The sequence below is a fragment of the Alligator sinensis genome, unplaced genomic scaffold (assembly GCF_000455745.1).
Source record: "Alligator sinensis unplaced genomic scaffold, ASM45574v1 scaffold872_5, whole genome shotgun sequence".
Classification (NCBI taxonomy): Eukaryota; Metazoa; Chordata; order Crocodylia; family Alligatoridae; genus Alligator; species Alligator sinensis.
Genome location: NW_005842730.1, coordinates 46,009 through 62,588, shown reverse-complemented (window position 1 = coordinate 62,588; position 16,580 = coordinate 46,009). Strand labels below are relative to the sequence as shown.

The 16,580-nt window shown below is 52.7% G+C and overlaps 1 protein-coding gene across 6 annotated transcripts in view; it reads left to right on the top strand.

Annotated features, from left to right (window-relative positions):
- Nucleotides 1–16,580, top strand: part of AMPD2 (adenosine monophosphate deaminase 2) — a 38,969-nt gene continuing 22,389 nt past the window's right edge. Inside the window, exons 1-2 of one of the 6 annotated variants that reach the window (XM_025216335.1) lie at nucleotides 1–151; nucleotides 354–467. Coding sequence is in view for 2 of the 6 variants with exons in the window: in XM_025216339.1 (XP_025072124.1) it covers nucleotides 8,547–8,625 (79 nt within the window). In the remaining 4 variants the exon portion in view is untranslated. Of the gene's footprint in view, nucleotides 152–353; nucleotides 468–6,095; nucleotides 6,146–8,468; nucleotides 8,626–8,715; nucleotides 8,881–9,050; nucleotides 9,207–16,580 lie in introns of those variants that run through there. The other 5 variants (XM_025216337.1, XM_025216336.1, XM_025216338.1 and 2 more) reach the window with 5 other exon arrangements.

The window sequence follows — 16,580 nt, the reverse complement described above, 5'->3', positions numbered from 1 at the left end:
CTAGTCCAAGCCCCTGCTCAAAGCAGGACCAGCCCCAACTAGTTCGTCTCAGCCGAGGCTTTATCTACCCAGGTTTTGAAAACTTCCAAGGATGGAGATTCCACCACCTCTCTGGGCAACTTGTTCCAGTGTTTTACTACCCTCCTACTAAGTAAGTTTTTCCTAATATCCAACCTAAACTTCCCTTGCTGCAACTTGAGACGGTTGCTCCATGTTCTCTCATCTGCCACCACTCCCCAGAGCCACCTGCCTTTATTCTGTGCAGTGCTGGGGCTGCTGAGGCTTCAGGCTCAGGTGACAGATCCCCTGACACCCACCCTGGCAATTCCCAATCTATTACTCTGCCTCCACAGATGTCCACGACATGCCCCAAGCAATATCTTGGCATTGCAGGCAGGCCACTGGACAAGACTGGAAGCAACAGGGCTTTCTCTGAAAGATCAGGCCACACCTTCCTCTCCAGCCAGGTGAGCCTGAAGGTGAATCCATGATGGAAATGTTGGGGTAAGGGGATGACTAGGACAGGGGTCAACACTGGCCAAGAACCTTAGGATTTAGCTTGTGGGACCTGGTGTAAATCAAACTGTTGGGCTCCATGGACTAGGTCCTCAGCCGGTCCCAATCTCTGCAACAGGCATTCACAAGCAGGATATTTTGAGGTTGTAAATCCTTGTAGCTCCACTGAAATCAGCTCATCCAACTCCAGTTTCTTGTCAAGAAAGCTGTACTACTCCCTCCAGTCCTGCACTCTCTGCTAGCACACCTTTGGCCCCAAACGTACTGTTATCTGCTGTTTAGTCTGGCCTGGTTCTCAGTGTCCGTAAGGAGGAAATCCCCTTGGGAGTTCATTTCTCAGTCAAATATACTTCCATATCAGGATGGATTCTTAATAGCCAGCCTTTGGCTTCCTGATCTTAAAGAGCTATTGTTACACGTCCACCTGACTCACAGTTTAAGCAAATAACTAGTGTTCTCCGTTTCCTAGAGTTTCTTCAGTGCATTTGCTTTGGGCATTTGGCAGTACTTTGCACGCTATCAACTGACTACACCTCTAGCAGTGAGGCTTGGTTTGCACAGTTTTCCTACTGGTTAAATTTATTTTGGTGAGGGTTGCGACTTCTATTACTGTGTTGAAAGAGTTATACTATGAGAGCCCCTCATATCAGTGCAGCTACATCAGTATAAAGGTGCCTTATGTTTGGTTATGTCGTTCAGGTAACCATAGGATTACCTGAATAAGTGAGAGTTCAAGTATACAAATATACTAGCATGAGTCCAAGTATACAAATATACTAGCATGAGTCCAAGTATACAAATATAACTGTATGCCCATTCAGGGCTACATCACTTTGATTATACTAGCATAGGCAAAGCAGCATGATTTTTCTTTGTAGGAAAAGCCATAACCAGGTTCCTTGTTGTTTCCATCAACTTTTCAGGCAGCACCAAGAGAGGAAAAAGCCAAGTCCAGGGCTCCAGCTAGGGCCAATATCCTAAAGTGGCAAAGCCCACCTAGATTTTGTTTGCGCTTAAAAGTGTGCCGTGAGTTTGCGTGTGGCACTTGCAATGTGGCCATGCTAATTGGTACCATTGCAACTAGTGTATGGGTCACTGAAGCAGGTAGAAGAGCACCAGCATCTAAAGCACTCCTGCTAGGGATGCTGCTATCCTAGCCCAGCTACCCTTTGTACCCATAGGGTTCGAATTATGGGGGGAGCTCAGAGGGGCTGAACCCCCCCATAAGAGATGAGAGCCCCCCTGTAAGATTTGAAAATCATAACCTGGTGTGGGTCTCTGATTTTATTAGGGCATCGTGATGGGCAGCCCAATTTTTTTTGCAGACCCCGCTCAACAGTCAAAGTATAATTTGAACCCAGTGTACCTGGAAAGTCAAACCTCTCCTAAACCCTCCCCAAAATCTCCCAGAAAAAAGTGCTGTGGGGTTTATGTGTTTGCAATACCATGAGGGCTCTTGCTAGTGCAGGTATGGAGCCACATCACAGCCATCATCTGAAAAACAGAGTAGACCCGGACAAAGCTGGGAGCATGTTCTGGCATAGTATTTTATCACAGTTAGGAAAGCATGATCCTAGACCCTGTAGAGTAGCTAGGGGGGCACGTGTGGGGCCTGACAAAATGTATAGATTCTAGGTTGTCTCTTCATTTGGTCTTTTTCCTCCTAATGTCCCCCAACAATGCCACCTGAAAGCCAAATAGTGGCAGGCTCTTATTCCATCTCCTTCAGCTGTCTCTTAGGTAAGACCTAAGCCTTCGGCTTTCTCAAGCTCTCTTCATCAATTAACTCCTCCTGCTGCCAATCGGTTTGTGTTGCCCTTTCATTTTGTTGTCCTTCTGGTGTGAAGCCATCCCAAAATTAGACCCATCATCTGGGGCAGCCCTACTAGAGCTGAACATTACTCTCTGTGTATCATAGGGACTTGCTTGGCCTCAGCTCTCCGGTGTCCAAATGGCTCAGAATCTCTAATGCACCTATCCTCCCAGCCCCAGCATGAGGCAGGGAAGTGCCAGTAATACCAACTTACAGGTGATGAATTCCCCCACTGAGAAGCTAAGTGACTTGGAAAAGGCCACATCAGGAACCTGTGGCAGAGCAGCCCCTCAGCCACTGCCCTCAGCACTGGACCAACCCTTTTTGTCTTCCCCTGTGGCTCTGCATATGCAGGGGACTGCCAAGCAGGGTTGCAGACTGATTACATGTCTAGTCAGGGCTTTATTTTAATGACTACGTGTATACATTTCCCTTGTGTAGTTTGTGTGCTTGATTGTCTTAGTGGCACAAGGGGCGATTAAGTGCCTTAAAAATCAGTTTAGGCAAGATTCCCTCCAGTGACTAATGCCCCTTAGAGACTTGATTTTTCTGTCTCCCAAGTCCAAGGCAAGCACTCTCACTACTGGGACATCCTTCCTCTCTGCTTTGCATAAGCTTTGCATATTTCTTGCATATGCACTCTGAATTTGCATGACTTTAAGTCAATGTTTCTCAACCCCGGGTACTGATACCGTGGCAATATGCAGTGAGCCTTTATGTGTAAGAGGAAGAATGGGAAAGAGGAAACAGATCTCCAGGAAAAGAAGGAAAAGGGAAAAAAGAAAAACAATTGTACATGATCTCCCATGCTGCTGGATAGGTGCTTGTAGTGACATAACATGTCCCTTATTTTTATTATCTGTAACAGAGTGTCCTTGGGGTACCAGCAGGGTAGCAAGCAGGGCACGTGACCCAAGCCAGCATGAGGGGCTAAAGAAAGATTTAAAAAAAAAAAAATACTTTGGTATTTCAGCCACCTGGGGGTCATTATTCACTTGATCCTCCTCCTCGTCCTCGTCCTCCTCCTCCATGACCTATTGTATTTCTTTCCTCCCTGCTATACTTATATTCCAATTAACTCCTTAGGAAGCTTTTGCATTTTTCTGTTGTTTTGTCATCTGCTAATGTTGTCCAGTTGTCTGTAACTTTCCCCTGAGTGCCTCACATGACTCGGTATTCCTCTCTGATGTTCTCCCAGCATAGGGTTTTCTAACTGCCTGTCTCTGCCCCGGCCTTCCTGATGGGCGGGTGGCTTCATGTTCCTTGCATTCCTTTTCAGAGGGAACATAATCTGTTGGGCCTTAATCACAGCAGGATAAATCCCCCTAAGGTTCAGAGCTCCCTCAGTGCCCACTCTGGCCTCACTTTGGCTCTCTCTTCCCTAGTATAAAACTGGTGGAAACCTCTGGTTCATCAGGGTTTTGACCCTTGAGGGCAGCAGAACAAAGATGTAGCATGAGCCTGTCCCCTCTTGGTAGCCAGACCCTTTCTGCTGCATGTTAATCTCGTGTTCAGCTGCAGTTGATCCAGGAAACTGGGACAGGAGAGACCCTTCCACCTCTGGTTCCTGCGCGGACAGCTTGGTGGTGAAGGTGTGGTAGGCTCCTCACACACCTGCGCCTTTTTCACAGGTCCTCAAGAGAAAGTGCCTCCTCCCTCCAAAGCTGCAGCCCCATCTGGTATAGCAGATCTCTTCCGAACTTTCCCATTTGCAACATCTGAGGAAGTGGGCTGTAGCCTACGAAAGCTCATGCCTCTCTGAATGAGTTAGTCTATAAGGTGCCACCCTGCCAGGCCTCCTCCTGAGCTTCAGACTAACACAGAGAACTACTTCTCTATGGGGACTGGGCATGCTCTAAGGATTACAGTTAGGATGCGCAGGGGCTGGTTCTGAACTGGATGAATGAAGCCTGGGATGAGTCCCAGAGATGCCTTTGACAAAGGTGGGATCGGGTTTAGGGTTAGGTGCAGTGTCATGGACTGGCAGTTGGACTGTGGACTTCTCCTAACTTGTGTTTGTGGAGGTCTGCCTGGGGAAGTGGTCGTACATCTAGTGATGGACACCTAGATCCTGCCCGGGAAGAGAGTCATTAACTCCTCTTTCCCCTTGGCCCAGTAGCTGGAGACCAGATTTACTCCCACATCAAGGAACCCCTTGACCTCTGCCCACCATTCCTGACCTGCAAAGCCACCAGTGTCCAAGCCCCTGCCCATGGAGGGGCAGAATGCATAGCCCATGATTTGACGTGTGACTGCCAGCCTCCTCTGAAACAGCAGGGTTCCTGCCTCTCAATCAGGACAACATCCGACCGACCATGACCTTCCCCTCCATGTGGGAGGGGGCACGGAGCAGCATTCTCCTCCTCCTCCCTACCCGGAGATCTGTTCCCAATTTGAGATCCTAACACCCTGCCTCTTTCTGATGTGAGTGCCATGTGCACGCAGGCCAGAGCCAGCAGCTGTGCATGGTTTTGTTATAGCCCCAGGATAGTACAGGCACCCCAAAAAGATTGTCTTTAATATACCTTTCCCTTGGGGCTCCCCTTGAGGTGCTCTGGTGCATGTTAAGAAGGAGCTCCAGGCTGAGTGGGCATGGAATTTCCTGTGCTCAGAGGCTTTCTAAAAATATGCCCTTCTTTAGCCCTGGATTAGGGTGACTTTGCAGAGCAATCACTGGGAAAGAGTCCTAATCCTTGCACTGAAATCTACCCTGGCATTGCAGGCCCTTTGCCTCTCTTGGGCACATCATGAAGCCACAGTTAAGTACCAGAGGGACAGGAGACAGGTGGAGGGAGCTGAGTGGGACGTGTTTGGAGGTGGAGTGACCAGGAGGGGCTGTGGCAGGAAGGGAGAGAAAGGAGGAGCTGCTGGGGAGGACGAACATCTCCAGGGATGGAATATCTCTGTGGGATGTGGATGCCCTGTGCGGACACCAGTTGTAATCCAGCCTGGGGCAGTTGTGACTGCAAGGCATTCACTCCGATGATGGATGTCATTTCTCAGTGGGCAAGAGTCTGCCTCATCATAGCAGCCACTGCCACCAGTGCTCCCTGCTGGCAGTCAGAGCCAGGTCCCAAGCTGAATGCCCCATCCTGCTAGTGAGCATCCCTGCTGAAAGGGGCCAGCATTTGTACAGACCATTCAGCCCCGTGTTGTCATTCAGGCCCTTTTCCCAGAATGAGGGGTAATAAAAGCTGTACTTCAGTGAGACATTTCCTATCCCTGTTACAAAACCCTGAGGAGGGAGGCTGGATGGGCCAACTGGGGACTGAGAAGCATGAAAGATATGTGGGTGTGAGGACAGAAGGGGTTGGGAGTGGACATGGAGGCACCAAGTGAGAGCATGGGACATGGGCAACAGCCATGATGCATCTTCTTCTGATTCTTCATCGGTGCATGTAGCTTGAGTTACTCAGCTCCCGGCTGGAGCTCAGCTCTTGAACAAGACCCGTTGCCCCTGTGGCAAGGTGAGCAAGCAGCGGGCTGCCTCTCAGTCCTCCGTGGAGAAGTGGGCGGCAGGTCCAAACGGAGCAACCATAGTAGACATCCTTGAGTGGGGTCTTTCAGTGTGGTGGGTGCTGTTTCTGGTGCAGGAGGCTAGTATTGTTCCTAGTTGCATGGGTGCAAAGCAGTTGCATGGGGTTTCCAGCGACAGAACTGAGATCAGGATCTGGCCCGTTTGCTGTGACACCTGAGACAGCTCTGATATGAGCTGTCAGTCATATGATTAAGAACTGCGCACCGAGCCGAAGAGTGTGTGGGGCAGGGGGAAGCCTGAATGACAACGCAGAGACCAGTGTGTACTGACACTGCCGGGTAAGACCCTTTCCCTCCCTTCTGGTCCCTTTCCCTTTTGCAAACAGCTCCCTCACTGTGGGCCTCTGCCTGGGGAGCTCTTTTTTCTGTCTCCATAACAGACTCTTGTTAATGCCCTACATTTTAATTGCCCTCGAACCTTTTCCAAGCACTGTCTCTCCCTCTTCTGGGTGCTGGGGACTGTTGTTTTACATTCAGTATTAGCGATCTTCATTCATACGCATTAACAAAGAAAATGCATTTTGTACAGCTTTTTCTTTGTTAATACATAGTAATGAAGATCGCTACTACTGCTTGCCCTCCTCTACTGCTTTCCAGGGGAGGGTTTCAGACATGGCAGTTAGTAGCTATTTACTAACTATACTAGTTAGTGAGTAGCTATTTACTAACTAGTAGCTATATGAAGAGCATCTGTATGAGTTCTAGGGACTCAGGCACCAGTGTTGGATTTGGTACAGCCAGCCTTAGCTAACTAGCTAGCCATTTTCATCCATGCAGCCACCTCTTAGGTGGTACATCTGCTGTTTAACAGTAACAGAATAACACTACTCAGCTCTCTGGGAGGAGAAGAGGGGAAATCCTGTAGGCAAGTGAAAATATTTGTAGTGAAGGCCCTCACATCAGACTGAGATTCGGCCAGGTGGGCAGCGCTGGCTACAGGGGAAGAACAATTAGGACCTTGTTTCATGCCTGGGTATTCTGGCCCAGACGGGCTGATATTCTTAATGGGTCACAGATGGCTTTTCCATTTGTCACCTGTCATAAATGAAACATCTCCTGGGCTGGAGAATGCCTGTGGGTGGCAGTGGGCCAGGTTTTTGTTTTCAGCTGTGCTTGAGTTGGGCAAGACAGTCCATTTTTCTGTGCCTCGGTTTATCCATCCTCAATAAGGACTACTTATCCCTCATTGTTGCTGTGTGGTGAGCAGATGAAACGTGCTGTATACCTGCTTGATTTGTTGCTCACATAGTTTGGCAGGGTTCATCTTAAATGCAGCTGGAGTGGCAAAGGGGTTTAGGAGGGCCTTGCTTTGTTCTCAGCATTGCCGAGCCTGGGATCTCCACCCACTCTTAGCTTTGTGCAAGCCCTCATTTAACAAGCCTGTTCCAGGAGGGAGAAGTCAGCCATCCCCACCTGAGCGCGTGCAAACAGCTCTTGAATGGTTAGTGCCATTGCTCACTCAGGACGGAGCCTCACCGGACCCCCATTTCCACTCCCGAATGAATTATGCTGCTCAAACCCCGTCATAAAGGGCCCAGCAGCAAGAAGCCTCCCCCTCCGGGGTGCTAGTGAATCACAGCGGCTTGTGCCGCGGGCCGCTCTGTGCTCCTTGAACCAGCAACCCGGCATCTCCCACGAACTCCTCCGTACATGGTGCTGCGATGCTGGGAGACGCGGCCAGGCTAGCAGCTGGCCTAGCCTTGGGATTGGCTTTGCTTGGAGACGCTGCCAGCCTGGACGAGCCATCGGGGGCGTCTGGAAGTTGTTTTCATGCCCCAGGCCAACGGGGCAGAGTTAAGGCGACTGCCCGGCCTAGTCAGGCAGAGCAGGCTCTTTGCATCTGCCCCGATCCTCTCCCTCTTCTCTGAGCTTCCTCACGGTTGTCAGCAATATCTGGAGTCCTCAAGCGTATTTTAATAACCCGCGCAGCGGCGGGACACTGCCAGCGCCCTCGTCCCCTTGACACCCTAGTGTCCAACCCACGGTTTGGCAATGAACCAGGCGTGCCCCCGGGGGAAGGATGGAGAAGGCTGGCCCCAGGCTGGCAGGGCCATGCAGGCCCACCCAGGAGGGGCAGCGCGCACCCCTCCCGTGCGCTCCCGCGACCCCTGCCGGCCGCCCCCGGCCCTGCAGCCCCGGCGCGCGGGGGGCCCCGCGCACCGACGGCCATGGCTGCAGGTAGGCGCCGCATCGCGTCCACACACACACACGCACACAGAGAAAACAACACCAAAAGTCCAGGGCTTCTTGCCCCCCTTGGCAGCCAGGGCGCTGGCCGGATCCGAGAGGGGAAAAGCTGTGGTCGGCTGGGACGTGGCAGCCTAGTGGAAACGAGCCCGGTTTCTAGCCAGCCCTGCGGCTCCTGTGTGTGCGGGTCTCCCCAGTGGGGCTGGTTGGGGTCACGGGCTCCGCCATGGGGCCGGCTTGTCACCCGGGGATGCTCGGGGTTTGGGGGTGGTCGCCTAGGAAACACCCCGGGGGGCTGTTCTGTGCCCCGCCGGCTGGGACTTTGGTCCAGCCCCGGGCTTCCTGCATCAATCATCAACCAGGGGCGGGGCCCAGCCCGGCTATTGGACGAGCGCGGCCTGCCTCCCGCGTCCCTGCTGCAGTAAGAGTCCCCAGCCCGCAGCACCCGCCGGCTCCGCAGCTCTGAGTCACAGCCCAGGCAGACGGAAGCAAAATGTCATCCGCCGCCGGGGTTCCCCGAAACAAGTACCCCTTCAAGAAGAGGGCCAGCCTGCAGGCCCCCGCCATGGCAGGTGAGCGAGCGCAGGCCAGGCCCCCCCGGCTCCTGCGTGCCCGCCTGCCGCTGGACGGCTGGGGGACATCACAGCCTTTGTTCCATGCAAAGGGCCGGACCCCTCCATCGCCCATCCTCTGGGGACGGTAGTGGACTTATACGGCTCTAGTGGCATCCTGAGCATCATCCCCCTACGATATCTGCCCGCCTGGAGTGGGGTGGGAAGCTGGTGCCTGGGGCGTGCGCCTCTTTCTAGGGGTGTGCTGAGCGGAGGGTAAGGAAGCAGCAGGCTGGGACTAGGTTTTTCTGCGGCACAGGCCGGGATGGACTCGGGGAGGAAGGGGATTTGTGCCTCGCCTTTCTTGCAGAAGGAGGTGGGTGTGAGGACTCTGGACAAGTGTGTAGCTGTGTGTGTGAGTGATGCACACGTGGCGTTTCATGCAGGGTCAGGTAGTGATTGATGAGAGCAGGACCGCGGATGCTGGATACCTGGATTCTCTGCCCGGCTCTGGGAAAGAGCGCGATTCAGTGGGGAGGACAGGGACCCGGGAGTCAGGATACCTGGGCTCTATTCCTGACTTTGCTGCCTATTTTCTTCAGGTGAGTTGCTTTGTTATTTGGTGCCTCAGTGTCCCCTTTTGTAAAGCAGAGAGGAATGTACTTACCTGCCTCTGTCACGTGTGTTGAGATTATTGCTGCACTTCTGTGAGCCATTGCTGGTTGGTGGTGGGCAGAGATGGATCTCGGAGTGTGTGAACTGCATCAAAATGTAGGGCTGTCCCCCAGGCCACCTCCTTTGAAAGTCGCCTGGCATCCTCTCCCCGCTGTACTACAGACCCGCAGCCTGTGTGCTGCGGAGGAGCTCAGCCAGGGGGACGCTAGCCTCAAATGCACTTCCCACACGCATCCAAGAGACACCAAGGGACCTGAGCAACATCTTGTTGGTGACCCTAGGGTCCTATTCTCAGGCTGTAGCATACCAGTGACATTCACTGGGCTGCTTGTATCTCATGGCAGGAGATGAAATATAAGGCATTCACTGGGCTGCTTGTATCTCATGGCAGGGGATGAAATATAAAATATCAAAGCATGAGCCCTGGGGAAATGTAAGTGTTGAGGCGGGCCTGTGACCCTTGTGGAGATGCACTGCCTACGTATCAGCGCATGCGGGTGCCTGGGTGGGTGTTTTTTTGCAAGCCTGTATCTCTGTGTGGGTGCTATGTGTAAGAGAGCATGGGGAACTGCTGTTCTAGGTTTGACAGTATCCCACTGTGTAATGCATCAGACCAGCGCTCCAGTTCGCTGCCCTCTTTCAGCCTCGGTTCCTCCAGACCCATCGCTATGGTATCTGAGTGCCTCAGCAGCTGGTACCTGATGCTTCAGAGCCAGGCACAGGAGGAAGAAATTCCCACCATGCACTTGGCTAATTGGCATGTGTGGGCGGTGGTGGAGGGGCGTGTTGTGCACTCTGGATGACGGTGTTCCGGACATATTGTTATTTTTGGAGTAACTCATTTATTACTATTCCCACGGGGCCCTGGGAGCCCCACTGGGGCTCATGTGTGAGTGTGTAGATGGGAGCTGTGCAAGGCAGATGCTAACAAGAGCATGGTGTAGCACGTGGGGATGTAAGATGAACACAGATGCTATTGTATGTATTGGTGTAGTGATATGGCTACGCAGGATGAACACCCAGATGCTAACAAGTGTGTATCATGCTGTTGCGTGCGTGTCCAGCTGCTAATTCTTGGGTGCTGCATAGTCATGTGGGTGCTTTGCATGCCCCATCCCTATGTGGATAGGAGTGTGCGTAAGTCTGTACGTGGATCGATACCTGTCTTTTCTTGCCTGCCATTATAATTCCTGAAATACCTGGCAGCCTAATAACCCGCCCAGCCAGTCCCGGGTCTGTCGGGGCGCAGGTTATAGAATCCACGAGGCTGCACGTGACAGGGACATTTCCTCACCTAGTGGCGGAGCAGGTGAGGAGGAGGAGGAAGAGGAAAGAGGAAGGGACAGACCAGATTCCAGTAGAGAGAGGTTTCCAGGATTGCCTGGGTGAGAGGGGAGGGGAGAGGAGATGATGAAATCAGCATCTTCCCATGTGGAATCTGGTTCAAGGATGTCATGGTCCAGTTGGCACAGCCTGTGAGGAAGCTCCTGCTGCCAGGGACACACTTACCTCAAGGACTCCCGGGGCTGGAAACAGGCCTCCTGCAGGGAGAGAGCTGAGGGGTTTTGGGGTGATTGCACTATAGTGAAGAGGAGCCCCTTTGCCTTTGGGTGATCATCAACCAGGAACCATGAGGGTGGGAAGAAGCATATTTAAGTCTGGTCTGCAGGATCTTGGGGTGTGAACTTGAGATTCACCTGGACACGTGCCTGCAGGGATGACTTGTGTGACTCATCCCCATGCACTCCAGCCTGATGCTGTCACCAGCCTTGGATGCGTGTCTTTCTCAGGCTGCTCTTCGGACACCCAGGTTTGTTGTTGCTAAGCAGGTGACGTGGCCTAGAATCATATTTATGGTTTTTCTTAACCATGGGCGTCTCTGGGCCCTTTAGGACCTAGGAGCTGCCCACTTCTCCGCCCTGCTTCTGGGGTCTTCTTCCAAGTTCCATTTCCTGCCCCTGCCTGCCTCGCAGCAACCGTTCATTGCCCCTTGGCCCAGCAGCCTGGGACTTTGGTCAAGTCCTGGCCTTTCTGCTCAATCATCAACCAGGGGAGGGGCCCACCCAGATCCCCTACAAGCTGTTGGAAGAGCCTCTGAAATCTCTCCTGTCCCTCTCCTCCTACTACCTGCCTGCTGGTGCTTCCTGGTGGGTGGGTATGAGCCAGGTAAGGTACACACACCCAGGGGGACTTGGGACCTGTGCCATTGCCCACCAGTCAGAGATCCATACGGGACACTAGCCACTTCCCAAGGCTTTAGCTGCCTGTGGCAAAGCTGGCTTCCCAAGGGTTAAAGCCATCAGTTAGGAACATGCCTTGGATTAGTACAGGATTCTTTGCTGCATTCCCAGCGAGTGAACCCCGCTGGGTGGTAATTATTCCAGGAACCGTTAATCAGACTCTGCCAGCGCTCTAGAGAGCGTGGGATCGTGAGAGCAGGAGCACACTAATATCACAGCTTCTCCTTCACCAGGTTGGATTAAAAGGTATTGATGGGGAAAGCCCAGTGTGAGACGGGGTCCCATCGTATCAGGGATTTGGATCCTGGAGCCGTGAGAACCCTCAGCACTTTCTTAGCTGCTTCTTGCTGACGGATCTCAAAGCACTTTGAAAGGGGCAACTGCATCTTATCCTGCTACTGCAGGTGGGGAAACTGAGGCACAGGGCAAAGTCATGCAGGTGGTAGGGCCAGGATCTGACCCCAGGGTTGGATTCTCCCATGTTGCACAGAGGTTGACACCAGTGCAGAGTAAGTGTGCAGCTTAGGCTCCGCAGTGCACTAGAAGGGGCAGGGTAGTAGCAAAAATTAAGCTGATGGGTCTTGATCAGCTAGGGGCATCGTGTGATACACAGGTGCTGCAGAGATGGTTTCAGGTGCCTCATGGATCTCTGTCACAAGGACTTCCAGTACCTCTGGCTCTGCCAGTGGGTAGATCCTGTCTTACAGTGCCAATAGGCTTAGTGTGCCCTGCTTTAATGCCCTTTATTTTGCCTGTTGTGAACTTGCTCTAGTGTAACAAAACTTTTGATTTGGTCTATTTGGGGGTTAGAAAGGTTGATCCCTTCCAGAGAGGCGTGTTGGTGGCTATATACCAGTACACAATACTGTCTAATGGCTAGTAGAAGGGAGCTAGACTCCAGGACTCATGGGTGCTGGCTCTGTCACTGGCTTGTGGTGTGATTGGTAAGTCATTGCTGCCTCTCAGTTTCTGTGTATATTTAAATGGCTCACCTGCCTCCCAGGGGGAAGGGGGATGAAGTATTGATAAAGCACTGTGAATTCTTGGATAAGAGAGGGTTACTTTTAAATCAGCAGTGGTTACGGGAAAAATCAGGGTGTTATTTTATGCAGTCTTTTTATTTCCTTTCATATAAAAAGGATGACCTGGGGAAAAAAACAATTAACAAAAGAAAAAAACTCTCAGGATATAATTGGCAGCACCATTTAACATACTTTCCTCTGTGACAGGAGATGCACAGTATTTAAGAACTGGGGTCAGGTCCTTAATTGCTCTTGAAGTGGGTTGTGAATCTCTCATAAGCCAACATGTATTTCTCCTCCAGACTCTTCTCTCGAAGGATCTCATCTTGTGGTCTCTATTTAAAGCTTTGCCAGCAGAGCTGTACATGGGGTGGGGGGGACGACACACCCTGCGGCTAGTGAGCATGTGTTGGATTGTCATGTGGGCATGCAAGAGTGTGGGGAAAAAATCAATCAATCCCCTCGATATAGCTATGTTAGCAAAAAACCATAATGTGGCTGTAGTGATCCCTGCAAGAGTCCTTTACCTTCCTGGTATAGCTTGCTGCAGTGGGACAGCTAGGCTAAACTTTGGCATGGACAAAGAAATGAGTAATAATGAGTTAGTTAGCGGTTTGCAAGTTTTTAACTGGCCATGTGCATGCTCTTACCCCTCGGTAAATAAAAACTAGGCTGGGGCAGTTTAGCCCTGGGTCACTGAGGCGTAAGCTATAAGGGTCACTTGCTACAGGATAAGAGCGCACACATGGGAAGTTCCTGCAGGCCTCCTGCATACCCCGTTTCTAACTAGCTCACGTTTGTTCGCTTGTCCGTGTCCCTGTACGGTCCCCAGACCTCTCTTACTTTTGTCACAGGTGTCTCTGGGGTGGTTTGCTAGTACAGCTCTCTGCTGTGTGTTTGTATCTGGTTGTTCCAGCAAAGCTTGTAAGTATAGACAAGTCTTCAGGACACTGTACAGACTTTAATGAATTCAGACTCCCCTGAGGTGCAGTGCAAGTCACGATCAGCCCACTTTTGCAGGTGGGGACATAGCAGGCACAAGATGCAGTAGCGTAGTCATTATTAGCAGTTATACACACCGCTGTTTGCTTGGCTGGTACTTTTCCATCAGTGCTAGAGGGAAAAAAGACTGATCAGGCCTCATTTGTCTCTTCTCTGCTCAGGATCATCCCCTGGGTTATGCTTTGAAGTGGGATGAAATGGTGCGTGTGAGGTGGTTGGGAGATGTGGTCTGTATAAAGGCAGTCACAGTTGTAGCCACCAGCAGAGGTGCAAAAAAAGGGCTGAGCACATCTGGAAGGAGCACTGGATTTGAGTTCTTTGTCTGGGTAGGACTGGGGGCAGTATGTTCCCCCTCCTCTGACTCTCATGGTTAAGATGGTTCACAACTGGTGCCCATTTCTCCCCAGCTCTGAGCTGAGGCAAAGGAGTGCCCTGTCGCTGGGCTCAGTTTACTAACATAGATGTTTCCATTCCACATTACAGTTGTTAGGTAGCAACAAACCCATTTGGCATGTCAGAAATCATAGGCTTTTGCCTCCCTCCGCTTCTGCATGCAGAGCTGTTCTTCCATTGCCTCCACCTTTCCATAGAGAGAGCTCCATGCAGGTCCCTTCCACAATGACATTGCATCCAAACCTTCAGCTTCAGTATCTGGCAGCTCCCAGCTGGGGCATGGCCTCTGCCAGGCTAGGATCTGCAGGTTCTCTGAAGCATTCTTCTAGAACAAAGCTGCCCATTTTCATAAAGCCAGCCCTCATCCCTTTGAATGGTCATACCAGATGGGCTGATCTGAGCACAGGACTGGGAGCCAGGAATGCTTCTATTCTAGCATTTGTGGTTGTGCCACAGGCTCAGTAAGTGGCCTCAAGCAAGTCACTTCCCTGCCCTATGTCTCCATTTCCTGTTTATGCCCCCCTGACAGTGGCTACTTTGGCTCTTCTTTGTAAAGGGCTCAGACCTTTGGCTAAAAATCCCTATAGAAGAGTGTTGGTGGGACCTTTGCGGTTGGTGGTGCCAGCTGAGGTGTGCAGAACAGGCATTGCTGGTCCCTCCTGAGTGTGGGGAAGCACAGCCCTGACTGCCCCAGGATGGAGGTGGGCTGTTGAGTTAGGACAGGGCAGCAGCATTTGAGGAACCTGGCCTTGTGCAATGCTGTTGACAGTGTGGTTACTTAACAGGGCCCTTTTCCCAGTCTGTGTGCGTGGGAGCGTGTCCTGCTAGAAGCTGCTGCTGCTCTTGGGGAACCAAGTTTGCTTCATGTCTTGCTAACAGCACAGTGTTGTGTAATGCTGGGCCTAGGGAAAGGATCCATGGAGAGAGGACTAGAAGAGCAGTGGGGGGCTCCAGGTGTGCCCCAGAGGGTCCACGATGAGGACTTGGGAGCATTGGGAATGGGGTTTCTGGGGGGAACAGGCAGGAGCAGGTTGGGAGCACGGTCCAGTGCATACAGACTGGAGCAAGGGGAGGAGGCTGGCTTCTGGTTTGGCAGGTGGGTGGAGGGTTTGCAGCTCACCCTGGGGGCCGTGTTGTGCTATCACGTCTGGGCTGGGAACGGGCAGTGCCTCCCCAACCTAAGGCTGGCCCTGTCAGCTCCAAAAGGCAGAAGCTGTTATTTCAATCACTGTATCCATGAGAAAATCAAACAGCCCTCAAGGAGCAGACTCAAGGCGGCAAAGCCCTCTTTGCCAGGGCTTCAAGTACAGGCGCTGGCTTCAGGGAGCCAAACAGAGATGTCTTAGAGATCCAGCTGCCACAAAGGCTGAATACCCCCAGCTGCAGATGAGGTTGGTGGGAAGAGCAGGTATTCAGTTGCTGTGATTAGTGGGCTTCTCCAGTCCCTTGGAGGAGCATCTTCCTTACACCCAGCTCCAGCTGGGCCTCAGCTACCAGGATCCAGTGGGTTCTGCTCTGTGAAGCTGATGCCTAGAGCTGGGGCTGGGATCCCGTGATCTGGAGTGAGGAGGGGCAGCTCCCATCGGTGAAGAGCCTCATTCCTTATGTGAACTGCTTATTCCAGAGGCTTGTTTACCAGGCCCAGAGGGACTGCTCTGGCCGGTAGGTACCATGGCTGGTACTGCCCGCTCCCTACAGCATGTACCCTGGGGACCAGAATTCACTTCCTCTGGAGAAGCTGCTGTATCTTACTGCCCAGCCTGTGTGCCAGCCCCCTTTATCCAAGGGCAGTACTGTGGGATGGCTGTCACAGCCCTCGTTAAACTGCTGATCCAGGCCTGCTTTGTTAGCAGTTGAGCACCCCTGGGTGCCGTGCTCAGCGTGTAGGTGGGAGCCAGATCCAGGGAGCAGAGGTCTGACAAGCAGAGTAGGCAGTGAAGGGACAAATTGAGAAGGATGCCTGCTGGATCAACCCCTACCCAACTGGGGTATACCTCACCCCCTACCCACTCTGGTCACCCAGGAGCCCCCACAGCCCATCCCCTTCCTCTCTGGCCCAGTGATTGCTAAGTTAAAGCCTTGTCTGAGCTTCTGCAGCGCTGAATGGCCAAAGCATCATCCTGGCTGAGGGGTGGGGGGCTTCACGGCATCTTGCAGCGGGAGTGGAAGAGGCAGGCTGGGGCAGCTGTGGTGGCGGTGGAGCCTGTCTCCGCTGCCACGCTCGGCGCTAGCACTGTCCGAGTGGGGAGTAGTGGTGGCAGCCCCTTGCAGGTGGCTCCGTTGATCAGTGGGTGGCGGCGGGGGCCCCGCCAGTCCTGCAGGGAGGAGGTGTGATCGAGTGGCCCCTCCATGCCTAGCCCTGTCCTACCACCCCACATAGCCCAGAGCAGAGGGAGGTGGTGCCTGGGAGCAGAGTGGGGCAGTCTGGGGGGAGATGGGGGCACAGGGTCAGAGTAGAGTCAGACCTGGGTCCCATCCCTGCCAGAGGGCAGTGGTGTCCAGTGGCTGGAGCAGGTGGGGGGTGGGGGGGATGGAGGACCAGACACCTGGGTTCCATAACCTGCCCCGGGGGAGCAGTTTGGCCCAGTGGTTAGAACGGGGGCAGGGCATTTGGGTCCCATCTCCCCCTCCCCAGGGAAGGCAG